This window comes from Mauremys mutica, chromosome 6 (genome assembly GCF_020497125.1).
Source record: "Mauremys mutica isolate MM-2020 ecotype Southern chromosome 6, ASM2049712v1, whole genome shotgun sequence".
Classification (NCBI taxonomy): Eukaryota; Metazoa; Chordata; order Testudines; family Geoemydidae; genus Mauremys; species Mauremys mutica.
This window is the reverse complement of record NC_059077.1, coordinates 86,509,632-86,529,477: the sequence shown is the minus strand read 5'-3', so window position 1 is coordinate 86,529,477 and position 19,846 is coordinate 86,509,632. Positions and strand designations below refer to the sequence as shown.

The window sequence follows — 19,846 nt, the reverse complement described above, 5'->3', positions numbered from 1 at the left end:
ATTTTGAATATTCATGATCCATCCATAGAGTAAAACATCCCAGCAGATCTTCTTCATGTAAATGTAAACAACAAATAGATTTGAGTAACTTGCAATGTGGGAGCAGGAAAGGAGGCTAGATTTGTCAAACGAATAATTTCTTGCAAACATTCTCTGAGTTTGCCAAGCTCACGGGTCTATGGAAGCTTGCAGGTCTTTGCAGTAGTTTAATAAAATTGATGGGAAAAAAGAAAAATGTAGCCCTGAAAAGATATATCAGAGGCAGGGAGGAAGTGAGGGTTTAGAGATTACAGCCTTTGGATAAGTGAATAATAACAACAATGCATAGCTTTTATATAGCATTTTTCATTCATTGTTTTGTGGAAGAGATGAGATTGTTTTCTGACCAATTGTTTAATAAATCTACACTTCCTCTCTTTTCCCTCACTTAGCAGTGCAGTGGCGTAATCAGCACCTTTCCATTCTCTTACTCCCTTTGTCAGTCCTGAACAAATGGAGCCCAAAAGGGAGTCACTTCAGGTGCTGTTTAGATGCTGCCTGCCCACTCCCTTCTTTGTTGCTCTTTCTCAATTCAGCTCACAATGGCTTTGAGGGACAGGTGTCTCCATGGATTAACAGACACGATTCTGTCAGTTCACAGCACCAGGACTGGTACAAGGCCTCATCACAATCTATACTTAGGGTAGTGCTTATTAGCCATCTGACTGATAACCAAGGAAAGAATCTAAGCCTCTAAGCATAAGCTACCATCTAACTGAACTATTAGGAAGAAATTTCCTTTTGGGGGCAGGCTGTTCCCTAACTGCCCATTTGGGGGTTCTTACTCCTTTATCTGAATGATCCAAAACTGCCTGCTGTCAAAGAGAATGTTGGACTAGGGCAGGGGTAGGCAACCTATGGCATGGGTACCGAAGGCGGCACGCAAGCTGATTTTCAGTGGCACTCACAGTGCCTGGGTCCTGGCCACTGGTCCGGGGGGCTCTGCATTTTATTTAATTTTAAATGAAGCTTCTTAAACATTTTAAAAACCTTATTTACTTTACATACAACAATAGTTTATTAATATATTATAGACTTGTAGAAAGAGACCTTCTAAGACATTAAAATGTATTACTGGCACGCGAAACCTTAAATCAGAGTGAATGAATGAAGACTCGGCACAGCACTTCTGAAAGGTTGCCAATCCCTGGACTAGGGGGTCCAAAGTTTTCACCTAGTATGGCAAATCTTGTGTTCCTATTAGGGTGACCACTTTACTTCTGTACATATGATAGAACAAGTCCTGCTCCCATTGAAGTCAATGGTAAAACTCCCATTGATTTAAGTGGGAGCAGGATTGGGCTCCAAGGGAAATGTATCTTGAGGCAGGGTTCAAAGTACAATTATGGTATTTCTACCTTTCAGAGTTGTGAATAATTTAGAAGGATTTCACACCAGTAAACCTAGAAAAAAACCCTTGGGACTGAGAACAAACTAAAAATGTTCCTGTGAAAAAGCTTCTACCATCATAATTGAAGTGCATATTTGGCGACATATATGTCTATCTCTGGAGGATTTAGGCAACAAAGAAGCTGAGCAAGTTGGCCCAGGAGTGAGCATCTTCTCACCTATGTGAAATTGTTGTCAGAGCTTCTTTTCATTCATTGGAGGCTCCTCTGGATCTTTGACATGCCTTCTGCTGGTTGCTGGGCAACCGTAACAGCATTGTGCATGCATGTTAAGAAATAGCTGTTATTGTGCCTTATAGAAGGAATTGGGCCTGACTCAAAATACAGCACTTTCCTTTTGGGTGGACAGATATTTTAAAGTTTTATATTGATTCAGCAAATGATTTCAGAGCTAAAAGACTCAGAAAAACCTGGTTGTAGATAAAATCATATACACATCCAAATATCCATGCTTCTTCCATTGAAAATAATACTATTTTTGAGCCAGTTAGGTTTCATATATGTTGACCTCTACGTTTTTTGGACAGTGCACTGTGTGCAGGAACTCTTTCTGTGTGTCAGATCCTATGCACAAAAGACTTAAGTGAGCTTTAACTGGTGCATAAGCCTTGTACAGACCCTCTGTACATGGGTGGGCTATTTACTGCAAGGCAGTTCCAAAGGGTTTGGTGAGTGAATGGAGGAATAGTCACATGCCCCCTCTATGCCACGTTGCCACTCCAAACCACTACTGCAGACTTAGGGTTGCAGTACCCTCCATAAGTCACTGTCATGGGAACAGATCCATGGGCATAGTCTTGGATTCACTTGACCCCACTAGAGTCAGATGGAGGGAATTCCTGTGGAGAACAAGTCTGCAGCTGCTTCCTGGTCTTCCTGAACCCATGGGGGTGGAATGGGCACACATGCCTCATATTATTTTAAGCAGCTGGATGTTTAAGTCTTGATCCTGATCTCAGAAACTCAGATGCACTCACATATATTTTAGACTATGTGCTCGTGATTTGATTCCTTTGTTTGTGTGCATGTCCTTGTGCGCTCTCATTAAGACTCAGGTAGGTTTGTATTTGGAATGGCTAAGCCATGCCTCTGCTGCCACTACCGTGGCTATCCTGCTATTTATACAAGCTAGCACAAGTATGTGTACATGAGCTGGGGAATCACACCCCTCGCTCGTAGTGTAAATGTAGCCTTAGAGAGTCAGCTGCGTAAGTGGAGAACCTAATTTTATGACACAAACAGACTCTTATCTGTGACAATTCAGGGTGCAGCAGAGGTGGGGCTTTTGCAACAGTCATGGACCAGCTCTGCTGTCTGTGGGGAAAGATCCCTTCTTCCCCGGTTGACTTCAGGGGGAGTTTTGCTTGCAGAGATTTGGCCCCTTTGTCACTAATAATGAATACATCTTTGTCTCAATTTCTTTAAGACTCTCCTGTTTCCCTGCTACATTGAGAACAAGTCAAATGCAGTATTCTGTGTCATTTGTATGTAAATTCTGTTTGCTTATTAATTTTTGCTCAGCACCAGTATCTCCATGCACAAGTGTCAGCTCTCTCTAATGCAGTAAAGTTATTGTGTGTGCTACATGGGGGGAAACATGAGATGCAAGTTGGGGAGAAGTTCAAGCAACCCCCATGGTAGCAGAAACTCTCAACAGTCTACCCAGGTTTTAGGCCATTATTCATTCTGCTGGTTGACGGAAAATGTGTAGTTGCTATAGCAACTGCTCCATCATAGAATAATTTTGCTGCTTCTCAGAGATAAAAAATAGTTTCTGAAACACACAATATGCCATCTTGAGACAACAAAGCTGTCAGCATTTTTACAATCTTCCTGAGAAAATGTGTGATGGAGAAGCATATATTTTCCCCAAATTTTATTTTTTAAAGTAGTCCTCATAATTGCTTTGTTTTAAAAATCTGTTTTTACAATGAACTATTTTTCTAGAGCTGTTATATTGACAATTAGTTGAATGAGGGCCCAACTACACTACAGATAAAATCATCACAGGAAACCACATTGTGACGCAGATGTCCCCTGTAATCCATTATTTGCTGTAGACTGGACCTTAGCTCAGTTCCTGTACTACTCTAAAGTCCTGAACAATCTAATAATGTGTTATAACTTGGTCCCATAGCATGGCTGTTCTGTCTCGATAGATGGAACCTGAGTTTATGTTGCTATTAGATGACTTAGCTCCATATAATGATGATGTATAATGGGTAGGTATTGCAGCAGCTAAAATCTGTATTGCACCTGTGACAGGGCAACTACCTGCAATATCTTTGGGAGACAATATTGTCTTAAATGTAATTGAATGGCTTATGTATCACTGTGAGCCAGGGATTGTATACATTCCATGAGGGGAGGATTAGCACAGCTCTTCCCTTAGTGAAAACAGTAGGGGATGATTAAGGCAAATCACTCACGTTATTACATCTCCAGAAAGGTTCAAAGTGGATTCCCCAGAGACCAACAGGCAAAGAAAGGACTTTTGGATAAATAGCCTGATCTTAAACTGACTTGAGGCCTTCATTTCTGGTTCCTGATCTAAAGACTGATGTGAACTTGTAACCACAGGGAAAGCCCCATTATGAGGTTTGAATGACTAGCACCTACCAGAGCTCTATGCTGCAGTTAGAGTGATCTATGCTAAACTTTTTAATATTCATTCATTTTTTGATTGTTTTGATATGCTTTTCCAGTAATGCTTTCACCTTAAGAACAAATGTGCTTGCTGAGAAGGAGCTATGTGGTGACTTGTAACTTCTGGCAGTACACAGTGCATAGCTTTTTGAAGAGAAAGCAAAGCGCAGCACTGGTCTTTTAGGCAGATTGGCTTGCTGGGACAATCACAAGGTAGATCAGGGAGCTGTGCAGTCTTAAAAATCCTACTCAGAAGGGAGTGAGATGTGGGGCTCCACTAAAGAGAAGTGGTGGCGGGGAGTCAGAAACCCTTAAGTGGGTGCATTTGAGGGATCACAGAGGGGGAAATACAGGTGCAGTTACCCTGAAACTGTGATATCACCCTCTTCTGGTAATACCTGTGGGAGAGGGACACTTGTCTCAGAAAACACAATGAGGTTCAGAAATGCTCCTCTCAGGTAAGAAATGTTTGTGAGGTCATAGAGGAGGTAGAGAAGTGGTCTCCAAAATCTGCAGATCCTGGGATTTATGGGGAAGAATGAGGGGCAACTTTGTAGAACCTTCAGGCTGCTGTCCAGCCTTCCTCTTTCCATCCCACATCGTCCCTCCATCTGGTCCTTATTATAGTAGCATTTCATTTCTTTTTAAGTGAAATACATTTGGTCTCTGCTTAACTTTAAGCATGGGAGTAGATCCATTGAACTCAAAGTGAGTCTTTGATTGGGGCCTTAGTTTGTAAGCTGTTGTGCAGAGAGATGATCACCTATAAGTCTGCAAAATGCTTAACTCAATTTTGATGCCAAACAGCAATAACAACAACATAAAACAATTAATTAAAACACCTACAATTCTGCTAAGTGTTTTAGGGGGACCAGTCCTTACTTCAGAGAACTTACAATACTCACAGGCTCCAATTCAAGAGTGGGGTTTTACACTAGTGTAAAGCAAAAGAAACTCAGGCCCTTTGTCTACTCTAAGCTCTTCGTGGCAGGGACTGTGTTTTTGTTTGGTGTTCGTCCAGCTCCTAGCAATGGGGTCCTGGTCCATGACTGGAGCTTCTACAAGTTACTGCAACAGAAAAGATTAATACAATAGAACCTCAGAGTTACCAACATCTCAGGAATGGAGGTTGTTCATAACTCTAAAATGTTCGTAATTCTGAACAAAACACAATGGTTGTTCTTTCAAAATTTTACAACTGAACATTGACTTAATATAGCTTTGAAACTTTACTATGCAGAAGAAAAATGCTGCTTTTAGTGATCTTAACTTAAATGAAACAAGCACAGAAGCAGTTTCCTTACCTTGTCAAATCAGGTTTTTTAAAACTTTCCCTTTATTTTTTAGTAGTTTATGTTTAACACAGTACTGTACTATATTTGCTTTCTTTTTTTGGTCTCTGCTGCTTCCTGATTATGTACTTCCGGTTCCAAATTAGGTGAGTGGTTGACTGGTCAGCTCGTAACTCTAGTGTTCATAACTCTGAGGTTCTACTGTAATAATAAATATGTGATGAAATATAGCAGAGGAAATACTGTAAAATCACAGGTCTGTACTTTACTTTGATCTAGCTCTGATATTTATAACCAGTCACACCAAAAATGTATTTTCTCTGTCCCTGACATAGTACTGCACCTTCATCTCCCCCCCACCACCACGTTCTTTATGTTTTACATATCCCTTTCCATTTCTTCTCCAGACACTGAAAGATGCCAGTGATAATGCTCGGAAAGACTTCCACCGAGAGGCAGAATTGCTGACTAACCTACAGCATGAGCACATTGTGAAGTTTTATGGCGTGTGTGTGGAAGGTGATCCACTCATCATGGTTTTTGAGTACATGAAGCACGGAGATCTGAATAAATTCCTCAGGTAAATTCATGAAGGTGTATCATTCTGCATAGGTGATAGTAGGGGCAGTGTTTCTGAAACCTGGGGAGAGGCAAAGTGTCTCGGAGCCAGGGCTCCAGCCCAAGTGAGAACATCTGCACTGATATTTTAGCCCCACGAGCTCAAGTCAATTGACACAGGCTCTCAGTGCCGTGCTTTCTTTGCAATGTAGACATACCCTAAGAATGGAAACCTGATAAACACCCAGTTAGTTCACGTTTTGTGATTTTGTGTCTTGCCTCATCAAGTGTTTTGCCTATTTAGAAGTATCTTTAAATCATTTCCTTACATTTTTTACATTATACCACATGGATTGTATCCCAGTTCCCTGTTTCCTTGGCCATAGTTTTCCACGACTAATTCTGCAGATGGTGTTTGTTTATAAAACTTTGAGACCTTGGCTAAAATGGGATCTGATTCCAAATCATCTTTAGTTTTTCAAATCCAAAGCTTGAGTAATGAAGTCTGGCAAAATCCAACTTATCTTGTGTTTCTTATTTCTCTCTGTGCTGGGCCCAAATGAAAACCCTGGATGGAAACACCTCTGAACTTTGGGGGAGTTTGGATCCAGATTTACGTTTTGCCGCCCATCCCCTTTTCAATCTCTATTGTAAACTTACAGTATTGAAACTTACAGTATTTTTGACAGCATTTCTCACAGCTTCTTTTGCTGCAGAAAGGCATTTGAACAAGCTTTTTTTCTGCAAAGGACTACTCTAGGTGGGGCAAGCAAAGGAAAAAGGAAAATGCAATAACAACAGAAAGAATACATGAAACTCCAAAAATAAATCTCTCGTACTGGAGCATAAAAGATCTAAGGAGCAAAAGACAGTCAGTACATTTCAAAAAAATCACCTTTTACTGTATTTGTGACTTATAGTGTAGAGAATCACATAATGTAATTGCTTAATTTATAAAAGATGAGCCAAAACTGAAATCTCAGATCCACATCTTAGATGGAAAAAAATTACAAGAATTTCAAGAGAGAGGAAAGATTTATTCCCAAATCCACAGCTATTTTTATGGTTCTGTTTCAGATTAGATCCAGGAATTGGGTTTGGGTTTGTTTCTTGGTTATTAGAGATTTCCACGCTGGACGTAGGCGAAATGTTACAAGATAATAGACATTTGCAACAGCTTTTTTTCCCATGAAATTTCTACCTCTTGGGCCTGAAATCTCATGAGAACAGCTCACGAAAATTTGGTGCTGTTGAATCAGAAATCAGACCTTAAAGATTATCCCTGATTTAAACTCAAATGCAAACCTCAAACCCCAGTTTAAACCTACTCTAGAACTAGATCCACACGTTCAGCCTATCTCTGGAATTTATTATTTATGTTTGTGTTCCTGGATAGATGTTATGACTCAAATACAGACCTAAAGACTTCAGTGCCATTGCATCTGTTTAAATTGGGCCCTTGGAGAGGATGCTAGTACTGAGAATGTGCAACTCAATTACAATAAACAAACTGTTTTATTTTGAAGAGTATAATAAACATTTTTAACATTTACATGATTTTAGTACCATACTTTGTATTCTGCGGCTACTCTCTGCATATCTACCATTTTATAAACAGCAACTATATTGCACAATGAGATATTATGTCCTTTTAAGAAACAAGAATCTCATCCTAACTGGCAAGGTCACCCTAAGCTTGATTAAGTTTTTCAAAATTGGAAAAGGTCATTCTGTTGCTCTTTGTTGCCCTTGATTCTTAACTAGACTGTGATCCAGTATTGGGGGTGGGGGTGGGGACATAAGACAGCATATTTTGTGTTTCAGATGTATAGAGTTATACAGTTTAAGGCCATAAGGGACCACCAGCAGACTAAACTATTATGTGTCACAGGCAGAAAATAGGTGTGACTGAGGTGCAACAATGCCCAAGGCCTCCGCAATGAGAGGGAATTGATAAATATACCCAGCTAATACCAGCAAGTGACCCACACTCCATACTGCTCTTGGAAAGGAAGGTGAAAACGCTCAAGATCACTGCCAGTCTGACCTGGAAGAAAATTCCTTCCCAACACCACATATAGCAATCAGTTAGACGCTGAGTATGGGTGCAAGAACCAGGCAACCAAGAGAATGCCTCAGAGGACTGGTCCTCCCGATCCAGTGTTCCATCTCCAGATGTAGCCATCTCTGATGCTTCAGAGGAAGGAGATAAAAAACAACAACCCAAACATTCCAGAATACATGGCAGGGGGAGGGGGGATGAAATGATGAAATCCCTTCCTGACCTTTTCAGGTGACCAGCTGAAGCCATGAAACATGAGCTTTTAGGAATGTAAGACATAATCGGGAAGGGAGCCCCAGGGCTGTTGAGCCCTGCTACTTGCCATCACAAGCAACCCCATCCTACAATTCCACTTATAAATTTGTCCACCTCTCTATTAAAAGTAATTAAGTTGTTTGCCCTGACAACTCGTACTGGGAGGCTGTTCCAGAACTTCACTCCTCTGATGGTTAGAAACCTTCTTATAGTTTCCAGCCTGAATTTGTTCATGCCCAGTTTATATCCATTTGTTCTTGTGCCAATATTGACCTTTAGATTAAATAGCTCTTCACACTTCCTGGTGTTTACCCCCCACCCCCAATGTATTTATAGAGAGTAGTCCTATCCCTTCTCAGCCTTTGTTTTGTTAGACTAAACAAGCCAAGCTCTTTCTGTCTCCTCTCATAAGATAGGCCCTCCATTTTCCTGATCATCCTAGTAGCTCTTCCCTGCACCTGTTACTGTTTAAATGAATCTTTCTTGAAAATGGGTGACCAGAATTGTACACAGTATTCCAGAGGAGGTCTTACCAATGCCTTGCACCATGGCATTAATACCTCTGTATCTCTACTGGAAATGCCTTGCCTGGTGCATTTTAGGATCACATGGTGACTCATAGTCATCATGTGATCAATCAAAACACCCAGGTTTCTCTCTAAGTGACTTAGGATCTTAGGTTCCATTTTCAAAAGTGACTTAGGCCATTAAGTTTAATTTGACTTAGGCCCACAAGGACAAGATTTTCAAAGGTATTTAGGTGCCTAAAGATGCAGATAAGCTCCTAATGGTGCACACAGATGCTTTTGAAAATCCCACTTGGTGCCTGCCTGCGTCTGTAGGCACCTAAATACCTTTGTAAATCTGTCCCATAAGTCACTTCAGTGCTTTTTCAAATTTTACCCTTTATCTATTGCAATAAAATTATGAATAAGGACTGTTCCATTAGGGGCCAATTGCTAAATCCTGTGTGTTGTCACAAAGGAAGCATTAGATGATACTAATGATCTACTATGGCACAGTGATATTGCTAGTTCTTGATTTGACTCAGTGTGCACATTTATAAAGATATGCTGTGATGTGCATCTGGGTATCAAAGATTGAAATCAACTCTTTACTAAGTAGAGCTGCTATCATAAATTAATAGTCGCTGCCAAAACACTTTGTAGATAACTCATGGGCCAGCCCAAGAATCTGTTGGCCTCATGCATGTACTCTATGCACTAGTACATGCTGCCCCACATAATAATAAACAAGGACAGAATTTGCTCTTAAATGAAAATATTTGCATAGGGGACAGCAAATTCTGTAAAGTCTTCCTGATGGTTTCCAGCACCTTGTTCCACCAGAGGGTTGAGGGTGTCCGATTAGGCCTTCCAACCCTACCAGTTCCAGACCCTATGTTACCATCCTACCTCCTTCCCCCACAGGAGCTTGCCCACATTTCCCTGTTGGGATAGCCCTGGTAAATCTGACAGGGTTTCCCCAGTGTGTAAGTAACCCAAGAGCCTTTTGTTCCACAGTTAGAGACTTTGGCTATATGAACTATAAAGCAGATTTTTTTCTCTGGGGGAGATATGCAAGCTACTTGTTTCACTTTTATGGCCCTTCATTGCCTATCACCGCCCTGTCTATAACCTCTTCTTTTGAGACATTGACACTGCCTCCACTCTGCAAATGATACCAGTCTTGACTGCCTGTTTGTAAAATTTTAACATTAAAACAAGCTGGAATTGTAGATGCTTATTAGTCATCATTTGAAATATTTATTTATTTGTTTATGTATTTTCTGATTAGATGTTGTTTTGTAACTCCTGCACTCGGGTTTTGAAATATCATATCGTAATACAGCTTAGCAGACAGTATATGTGCTAACTTGGTTTTTTTTTTATTAATAAGACGTATTTAGAACATAAAATGATTATGTTGGGACAAGCTGTTTAATCTGATCTTAAATTTGTCATTCCTCTCACATTTGCTGCAGTTTGTACTGCAGATGAAAGGTTAGTTGTAATTGGTCTGTAAAAGAGCATCTATTTCTTACCCTGCAGCGCCACCCAAGGCCATCAGGGGAAACTGAATCCAGAGTTTAACCAATGTAGGACCAAACTGAGTATTGCTGCTTCCTGCAGCATAGTGTCGCGTTTCAGGAGTAGGACCGCATCCTGAAGGTCAAAAGCTTCCCTGTGTGCACCATTGTGGCATAGGAGGGGTGATGTAGATCAGGCAAAGTCTATGCTACTGTCTCTTACAGCTGTGCATTGCTGGAGATAAGGATTTCATGATTAACAAGGAAAATTAGGAAGATAAGCAAGATGGGTTGAACATTTAAAAAATGCAGAAGTTTAATTAAGAAATAAATATGTGGTGAAAGATAAATAGTTTTCTAAATTAGTAAAGATTTGCAGCTTCCTTCATGAGGAGGGCTATTAAAAATCTGTGTGATGAGGATGTACCGTGCTTTTCATTATGAATTCACATTTGGGTTTTAGCCTGGGGTTTCTCATCCTGCCTTTATTTCTTTAACTACCACCAGTTGCACAGCTGTCCATGCTCCATGACAAAACATGTGCAGCTAGCTTTTCTGCACAGTGCCAACTGCAGGCCCAGTAATGTGACAAACCTTCCTTCATTTAGCTCCCAGATCTGTCACTTCATCTGTGAAGTTTTTTTCCCTCCCAGCAATTTTTATATCATACTTCTAGTAGGTAGTATCAGAATTTGATTAATTTGCAAACCTTTCCCAAGCGTCTATACCCTCTTCTCAAGGATGAATTGAGGCTAAACATAACCCCTATTGATCCAGAGTACTTGTTTGGGGTGAGGAATGGGGTCTATGGGAAAGCAAATCACTGGGTGGGGGAGAGTTTTTTAAAAGAAAGAGGAGAGAGGGGAGGATTTGGCCCGTTTGGAAGGTCAGATCTACAAATGTGGAGAGAAGGTGCTGCTGTGGAATAAAATAATGGCTATTCAGAATATTGAAGCACATCAGGATGGAGGATGATCAGGGTCCACTGACCTCTTTAGTCTTGCCTTAATTCAGTATCAGGGAATGGATAGTAAAGCTTGCCCTAAAACAGTGTCTGTAGTTACAACAGAGGTGTCATATATGTATATTTGGTTGTGCCACAATGAGCTATCAAGGGCATGATCCCTGCCCCAAAAAGCTTCTTAATTTCTCATGTGAATGGGCTAATCAGTTTGTGTTAAGGACTTGCTGTACTTCAAAGCTAACCTAGAACCAGTGAAAGAAACCCAGCTTTCTGATCTGGCACGGCCGTGCCAACTGGAATGAGTTTTGTGACCTGTCTCCTGTGCATCAGGTGGAATTCACCACCCATGGGAAAATCAATAAAAGGCACCTGGGATTAGTGGAGCTACTTCATGTGGATGGTAAATTAAGGGTGAAAATCTGAAATCATTCCTCTTATTTCTGTTTTTGTTCCCCAGAGTAAAGTTAGCTCTCTCACCTTAAATTAAAAAAAAAACAACACACGTGTGTCATGCCCCATCTCCCTGTGGAAGGGGATATTAGGCTTTAGAAAAAGGGAAGAAAAATGGTGTTACTGCAGTGGCCTTTCCCTTCTAGAGACCTAAATATAAATTCTGTCTTTGATGTTCTGCTGCTGCCATACAGTTAGCACAACTGGCAGCCTTTGTCCAGGAAAGGCCCCTGTGCTGGAACAGCAGGGGCACAGCAGATTAGGTTGGGATGTGTTGTTATTAGTTCCAGTTCCTTACTTTCACAAACAATATATTCAACTACCTCTCTTCCTCACCCTGAAAGAAAGAGAAAACAGTGAAGGAAAAAAACACTGAGACAAATTCATTCCTACCACACATGAATTTAGCCCATCACCTTTAAATAAGCCACTATTACATTTTCAGTTTCCCTAATGCGAACTCCACAGTCACTCTAGTTTAGAAGTGACCTCTTATTTCATGAGCCCGTATTTTTGTGTGCTCCATGCAGGGCACATGGACCAGATGCAGTACTGATGGCAGAAGGCAACCTTCTAGCTGAGCTGACCCAGTCCCAGATGTTGCACATTGCCCAGCAGATTGCATCCGGCATGGTTTACTTGGCATCACAGCACTTTGTGCATCGTGATCTTGCCACCCGGAACTGCCTGGTTGGTGAGAACTTGCTGGTGAAGATTGGAGATTTTGGAATGTCCAGAGATGTGTACAGTACTGATTACTATAGGGTAAGTGAACTGTCACTTTCAAGAGTAACTGAGGTCTTGTTCAGTCATCTTATCACATTGATCATACTGGTGTCACTTTTAAACTGGATTATCCACACATCCTGGACCCTTAAAGAATTGGATATGGAGGGTGAATCTGAGTTTTAAAGTTTGGTAAATTTGGAAGCTCCTGGCAAAAGTTGATGGAGAGTCCTTTTCTTTAGTTTTCTTATTAAAAATGGTTTAAAAAATCCTTCAGAGGTCAGAAATTTGGCAAGTTTACTTGGCTGCAAAAAAGAAAAGGCATCTTTAAAGGGACCGTGGTTGGTCAAATTTGGCCCAACACATAGGTGTTATAAAAATGTGTTCTTACAAATGTCTAAGACTAGAGGATTGCTCAAATGGATATAATCTGTAGGCAACAGCACTGCACCTATGAAAATTATTTCAGTCAGAAAGAGACAGAGACTAAGGCAGAACCCTTTACTGGTGATATGCTCAGCATCCAAAAAGAAATGTTCATAGCTGACGATAAGCATTTCCTGTCTTCATCTGATTGTGTTTGCTTTGTTTCACTCTGGTGTTGGTTGCACTTCAGTGGTGGGTGAAGCAATCCTGATATATATGTCCATATGCTGGCCAATACGATTTTCATTGACGTCCGTGGGAGTCAGAATTTATCTCAGAGTTTCATTTTTCAAATTTGCAAAGGACTTTAAAAGCCTCATGGATGAAATATACTGTATACGTTAATGATCAGTATTGGTGTTGTGTGATAAATATCTCTGTCATCTCCACTTTAATTTAGCTGCTGATTCCATAAGAGGACAGAGCTGATTCTGCACAGTTGTTTGTGAGAGGCCTGAGAAGAGACTGTTATTACGTATGGGCGGGATGGGGCAGGGCAGGCTAGACACAGGAAATACTGTAGTATTTATATTTACTGAGTTGTTTTAATTAACAGCTGAAAACCATAAATCTTTTTGTTTTTGTTGTTTATTTCTTCCTTTTTTCAATGGGCAAAACCTAGCATTTAGTAAACATCTGAACCAGATTTCTGACACATTTTGTCCTTTAGGAATCTGGTATTTCAAGCTATTTGATCATTGTAATATAAGAATGACATCATTTCAAAACTTGAAAAAACATGTACTGTAGTGGTTACTGGTTACACAGCAGAGCCCTGTTTATCAGATCCAATTGGGACCAGGGCCAGATCTGATGATCAAAAATTCAGATAACCCGGAGAATTGGGAAGTGTGAGGCTGCAGTGCCGTCTAGCGGCCACAGGAGAGATCGCCCACTTCTGAATGTGTGTGCACTGGTGGTTCAGTTAATATGGAGAGCCAGATAATGGAAGGTCGGATAAACAGAGTTCTACTGTATTTTTTTTTCATATCAGAGAGGATTACAGCAGGGGATTGAGAATCAGGACTGGGGGGGTGTTATTTGCATCTAAAATATCAACCCTACTTGCTGTGACCCAGGCAAATCACCACTCTGTGCTTCAGGTCACCCCATCTGTAAAACTGGTACAAGTGGACTTATTTACCTTACAGAACCATTGTGAGTCTTAATAATGTATGTTTGTAAAGCATGTCAACAACCTTAAATAGAAGGTGTACTATATTTTCAATGCCATTTTTAATTATAAACACCTTTGTTTTACGCTTGCTCTTAAACAAAAATTGATGATTCTAAGCTGCAGAAGGACAGATGGGAAAGGGATGGAAACATGGATCTAATGCCATCAACCTCAAATGGGGCAAATCCAGACTTGGCACAAGCAGGTGAAACTTTATTGACTTTGATAGAGTTCTGCATACTTACACTAGGTCTGAATTTGACCCACAGTGCATGTTCTTGCCATATTTGTACTTAGGCAAAACTCCCACTGAAGTAAATGGGAGTTTAGACAAAGGGCAAGATCCCACCCTGGATGGCCCCAGGCCTGTAGAGAGCACAGGCCACATGGCAATTGGAGCACCAGGAGGAATTCTGGATGAGTCAGGAGGGAAAGTGAAAGTAAAAGAGTGAATTGTGCAATAATAAATGGGGTATGGAATGAATGAGGAGGGAAAGTAAGTCTGTGGAGAGGGATGAATGACTGTAAGGGCAGACAGAATGTTGATGGCAGCAGAACAAATGGGGGAATGAATAGGACAGGGAGAGATTCTGTTTATGGGCCAGATCCTCAGCTGGTGTAAAGCAGCTACGCCAATTTACATCAGCTGAGGATGGGACACACAGATGTTGCCCTTAAAGTCATTTCTTCTACACACAGAGAAGCAGCGCCATTGGTCCACACCCAGCAGTCTGTGAGCAAATGCAGAAGAGGAACAGGGCCCTGGCCTGCCTCTCACCTCACCTTTCAGACTGGTAGTACCTGTGAGGCTGCTAGTAAGGATCAGGGACTACGTTCCCCAGTAAGATTCTGGCCAGCCCTGCCCAGGGACATGTGGGGCTAGTCATAATGGGGTCCTGAAAGGATCAGGCCCGTAGTGATTTGCCAGAGGGCTGCCCAGAGAATTATGGCAGTGGCGGGGATGGATAGTGATGCTGCCATAGATGATATTGAGGTGGCGCTGACCTCTGTTTATAGTCAGGTAAGTTTTTTAACAGTTAAAGTTTAATTGCATATAAGGAGGTGATTCTTCCCCTGCACTTGACAGTTATATCAGCAGCTCACTGGAGGGATTTACACTGCTCCAAAATGCACTGCAAGAAATGATTTGGTGCTTGCCAAAATCCATACAGGTGGGTGTATCGATACAGTGGAATTAGTGTACTCAGAGACAACTCCCCATCAGTCAATCAATTGAGATTTTAGATTTGAGCAAAGAGGATTGTTTTATGTATGTTCAGGGCCGCCCAGAGGATTCCGGGGGCCCGGGGTCTTCGGCGGCGGGGGGCCCTTCCGTTCCGGGACCCGCCGCCAAAGTGCCCCGAAGACCCGCGGCGGGAGCCCCCCGCCGCCGAATTACCGCCGAAGCGGGACCCGCCGCCCGGTCTTCGGCGGTAATTCGGTGGCGGGGGGGGTCCCCGCCGCGGGCCTTCGGGGCACTGCGGCGGCGGGTCCCGGAACAGAAGGGGCCCCCCGCCGCCGAAGACCGGGCTGCGCTTCGACGGCGGCGGGTCCCGCTTCTCCCCCCCCCCGCCTGGCCCCGGCCGCCGCTTCTCCCCCCCGGCCCCGGCCCCGGCTTCTCCCCGGCCTCGGCCTCTTACCGAGCGCGTCTCCGGCAGGGCCTGAGCTCCGTCCCGCTCAGAGCCGCGTGGTGAGGGGGCGGGGCTGGGAGCTCCACGCCGAGCGGAGGCAGCTGCCCCGCCCCCTCCCCACGGCGCTCTGAGCGGGACGGGGCTCATGCCCCGTTGGAGCTCCCAGCCCCGCCCCCTCACCACGTGGCTCGGATCGGGGCGGGGCTCAGGGGCTCGGCCGGAGTCTCGGCGCATCGAGGCTCCAGGAGAGGGGCGGAGGCGGGAGCCTCCGCTCTTCTCTTGGGGGCCCCTGCGGAGCCCGGGGCCCGGGGCAAATTGCCCCCTTTGCCCCCCCCTCTGGGCGGCCCTGTGTATGTTTAGTTAAATGAAGATGGTCCTCAGCCCTTGCACACTGTCAGATTGCTAATGGCCTTCTGCATTGTGTCAGTGTAGCCATACAGAGATACTGGAGGGATGACTGTGGAGAGAAATAATGGTTAGCTGTTGGCTAGTGCGTGTGCGGTGTGGCATTGGCTGCATGGGCCTTTGTTTGTTTGTTTCAGAGTCTGTCAGGAATCTTGAGGGGAGGGGGAGAAATTTAATTTGCTAGTACAAATGCTAACGTGTAATGAAACTGCAATAGTTTTCTAAAGCCAGACCAGATGTGCCCAAGGACACAATGAAATTGCAATGGCTTTTCCTCCCCAGTGCTGTCACCCACCTGAGTCAAAATAGGACGACTAACAAGCAATTACTTTGTCACCTGCTTTAAAGAGCTCTGCTGACACTCTGCAGAATTACATTCCATTTATAGCAGCACATCCTTGCATTGATTTGAAAGAGTTTGTATTTCACAACGGTTGGGGGCTTTTATTTATTTTGCTGATGTCTATTTTTTGTTGATCATGCTCTCATCCCTTAAGACTTGGAGTTTCTGTCTTTCTTTCTGACCTCCATTTGACTCATCTGCACTACTCTGTGACATGCTGTAGTGATATTGGATCATGGTAACAATCACTTTTCTGGGTATTCATTCCTGTACTCGGAGATACTATTTCAAACCATTTTATGCATCCAATCCAAGTTTGCAGGTACCCGCTCTGTACTTACATTTAATATACATTTTTGTTTTGTTTATTATAAACAAGAAAAGAAGCAAGGAAGGTCAGTTTCTCACAGTTTCAGGAATAAGCGAACAGGAATTTGTTTTAAATATAATGCCATTCCAACCTAATCAAAGATTTGCAGGATTGATGCAGTGACTCTGGTGAAATCCTTACTGCATTGAGTTCCATAGGTGTTATGTCATTGACTTCACTGGGACCAGAATTTCACACTCTGTAAGAACTTCTCTTCTCCACCTGCACAGCCCACTAAAGAGCAAGTCAGAACTGCAGACCCACATTCAGAAGAGCACAGGGGCTGTTACTGAATTGTTCACGCTTTCTCAGGAGCACCAGCCCAAAAAAGGGTGGGAAGGATCAGAAATTATTCAGAGCTGTAGCAACTAATCTGGCTGGCCATGCAGTGGGGCATATACAACACTCTAAGGGTATGTCTACACAGCAAAGAACAACCCACAGCTTGCCTGTGCCAGCTGACTCCGCAGGGCTGTTTCATTGCTGTGTAGACGTCCGGTCTCGAGCTGGAGACTGAGCTCCAGGACCCTCCCACTCCCGCAGGGTTCTATAGCCTGGGCTCTGGCCCAAGCCCGGAAACCTACTCGGCAATAAAACAGCTTTGCAGCCGGAGCCCCGCAAGCCCAAGCTGGCTGGCAGGGGCCAGCCACAGGTTTTTCTTTGCTGTGTAGACATACTCTAAAAGGGATATCACAAATTCCTCCCTCCCTTGAGCACTGAGGAGCTTCCACTGGCATGATGTAGCTCTGCACCTCCATCTACCAAAGGCTCCGTGCTAATAGTATAATCTAGTGTTTAATACTACAACAACAACAACAACAATAATATTTAATAATAATAAATCTGTCAGGTGACACGGTTTCTCTTTCCATCTCTGGCTTGACTTTGAGTGAGTCACTTAAAAGTGATCTGCAAAGGCCAAAAAACAGGGCTTGGGCCATTTTTTGTTTCTTTTGATGTTTAAAGAGGGCCAGGAAGACTTTTATAAAAAAAATTGTTTTTTACCCCTTGATATTTTTCATTTGACATTCAGGTCTTGTCTAGCCTAGTTATGACTGGAGAACTAGTGAAACGATATCACGACTCAGTGAAACGATATCAGATGAGCAAGGGGGAATGGGAGCAATTTTTAAATAAAACTATAGAATTATTTGGGGTTTTGCTTTGTCTGTTTGTTTTGTGTTAACACCTATTTAACTCCAATGGTAAATGAGCACACTGGACAAAGGACGTCCTTGTTAAAGATTCATTACTGCTACCCCTTCAGTTAATGTGCGAGAACTCAGTACCCTTCTGAGACCTCAAGAAAGTTTTCCAGCAATGGTAAAGATGACCAGACTTGACATTCCTGATATTTCTGTGGTAAAAATCAAACAGATTTTAAAAACCCAACAACTCTCTACATCATAGAAAAAGCAATAAAAAAATAAAATCCAATTCAAAAAATCCTTTGCAGGTCATCTTTATCCTTGAAAATCCTATTATTCTTAGCAAATACTATAAGATTGGGCCAGATTCTGATCTCAGATATATAGGCATTGTACAGTGTTCAATTCCTGGCAACTGCCCATTATATGCTTTCTGGTGACTCAACATGCAAACTGTTTGTTAAAGATAATGCTAGTAAAATAATCACCCAAGGGTGATCTCACTAAGCCTATTTCCAGGACAACGTGCGTGTTTGTAAAGAGAATTAACGTATGACAGCAGGATGCTAAAAAAAGACAAAGTTGGGGTTTATATTTATTTGAGCTATAACTAGCCAGGCTAGCACCAGAGCATAGATGTTTACAGGAAAGGACAAGTGTCTCTCTATTTGCAAATGGCAGTAGTGGCAGACACTTCTCTACTGTCAGTACACAGCTGTTTACCCATGGTGGTGAGTTTGGTGGAGGCTGCACAGAGGAAAAGCAAGAAAGAGTTGTGAGTCAAGCAGCTTGTCAAGGCATCCTCGTAGGTGTGTGTATTGAATTGTCACAGTTTGAAGGCTTTTTATTAGCTGCTATTTCAGCATCTAATGCTCAAATGAAATTATCTCCTTCCCTATAAGGTGTTTTCAGCTTTGCTCCTCCATCATAGCCCAACGTACTCATTGCATTGCGTAGAGAACTAGAGGGTGACAGAGGGTTCTGATAGCCCTGGAGTATGCACAGCAGTGTGCCGATGGTTTCACATAACTGATGATAATCCTATATATTGTAAATAATGGGCCAGCTACATCAGTGTAAATCTGGAGTATCTCCCTTAAAATCAATATAGTTATGAGTATCTCCCTTAAAATCAATATAGTTATTCTGGTTTTACACTTGTATAACCAAGACCAGAATTTGTCCCAGAAGATTTTAGATGATTATTGTGAGCTTTCAGGAGGTTACCACTACGACTGTTATTAGGAGTGTATATACAACAGAGTAGAGGCATATCCTGGTGGCCAGGTTTAGAGCTGCCACACTTGGGCACAGATCCCTTACCATTCATGGAGCTACACTTGCTTGTGCCAGGGCTGAATTTGGTATTGGATCTCTATTCATTCACAGATGTGGTCATTTCTCAAATACTGGTTTACATGTCAGCTTTGCACAGGTTTAACAGGTTCATAGACTTGATTTTTATTTCTGTTTCCATCTGTTCTACATTTACACAGACCATATTATTACATATTATATCCTAGGAGGAGAGCCCAAGACTCTTTTGCAGAGAGCTTCTCTCTTTTTGCCTCGTAATCCTGACTGAACACAGTTGGCTAGAGGAAGGAGTGTCACATGCCCAGAGCCTTGACAACCATGCCCAGAGACAATAACAATGACAGGCCATGACAGTACATATATCCTCCATGTACAGAGATATTATGGATGCTAAAGTAAGAGAACACAATAATAAACTCATCTCTGTCTGGGCTTGTGTTGATCATCTGAGTTTGACCTATTGTATTTAGAGAGATCTAGGTTTTGGATTTCATGATGTTGGAGACTTGTCGTTTCAGGAGCTTAAAAATTCTATCACACAATTCCTTTGATTTAAAAAGGAAGAGAAACTATAGACAGACATCTCTAAGACTGATACA

General features: G+C 42.3%; 1 protein-coding gene across 1 annotated transcript in view; it reads left to right on the top strand.

Moving 5' to 3' along the window:
- Positions 1-19,846, top strand: part of NTRK2 (neurotrophic receptor tyrosine kinase 2) — a 270,220-nt gene that overhangs the window by 204,281 nt on the left and 46,093 nt on the right. The window contains exons 15-16 of the mRNA XM_045021743.1: positions 5,794-5,966; positions 12,235-12,469. Of these exons, the coding sequence (XP_044877678.1) occupies positions 5,794-5,966; positions 12,235-12,469 (408 nt within the window). The remainder of the gene's footprint in view (positions 1-5,793; positions 5,967-12,234; positions 12,470-19,846) is intronic.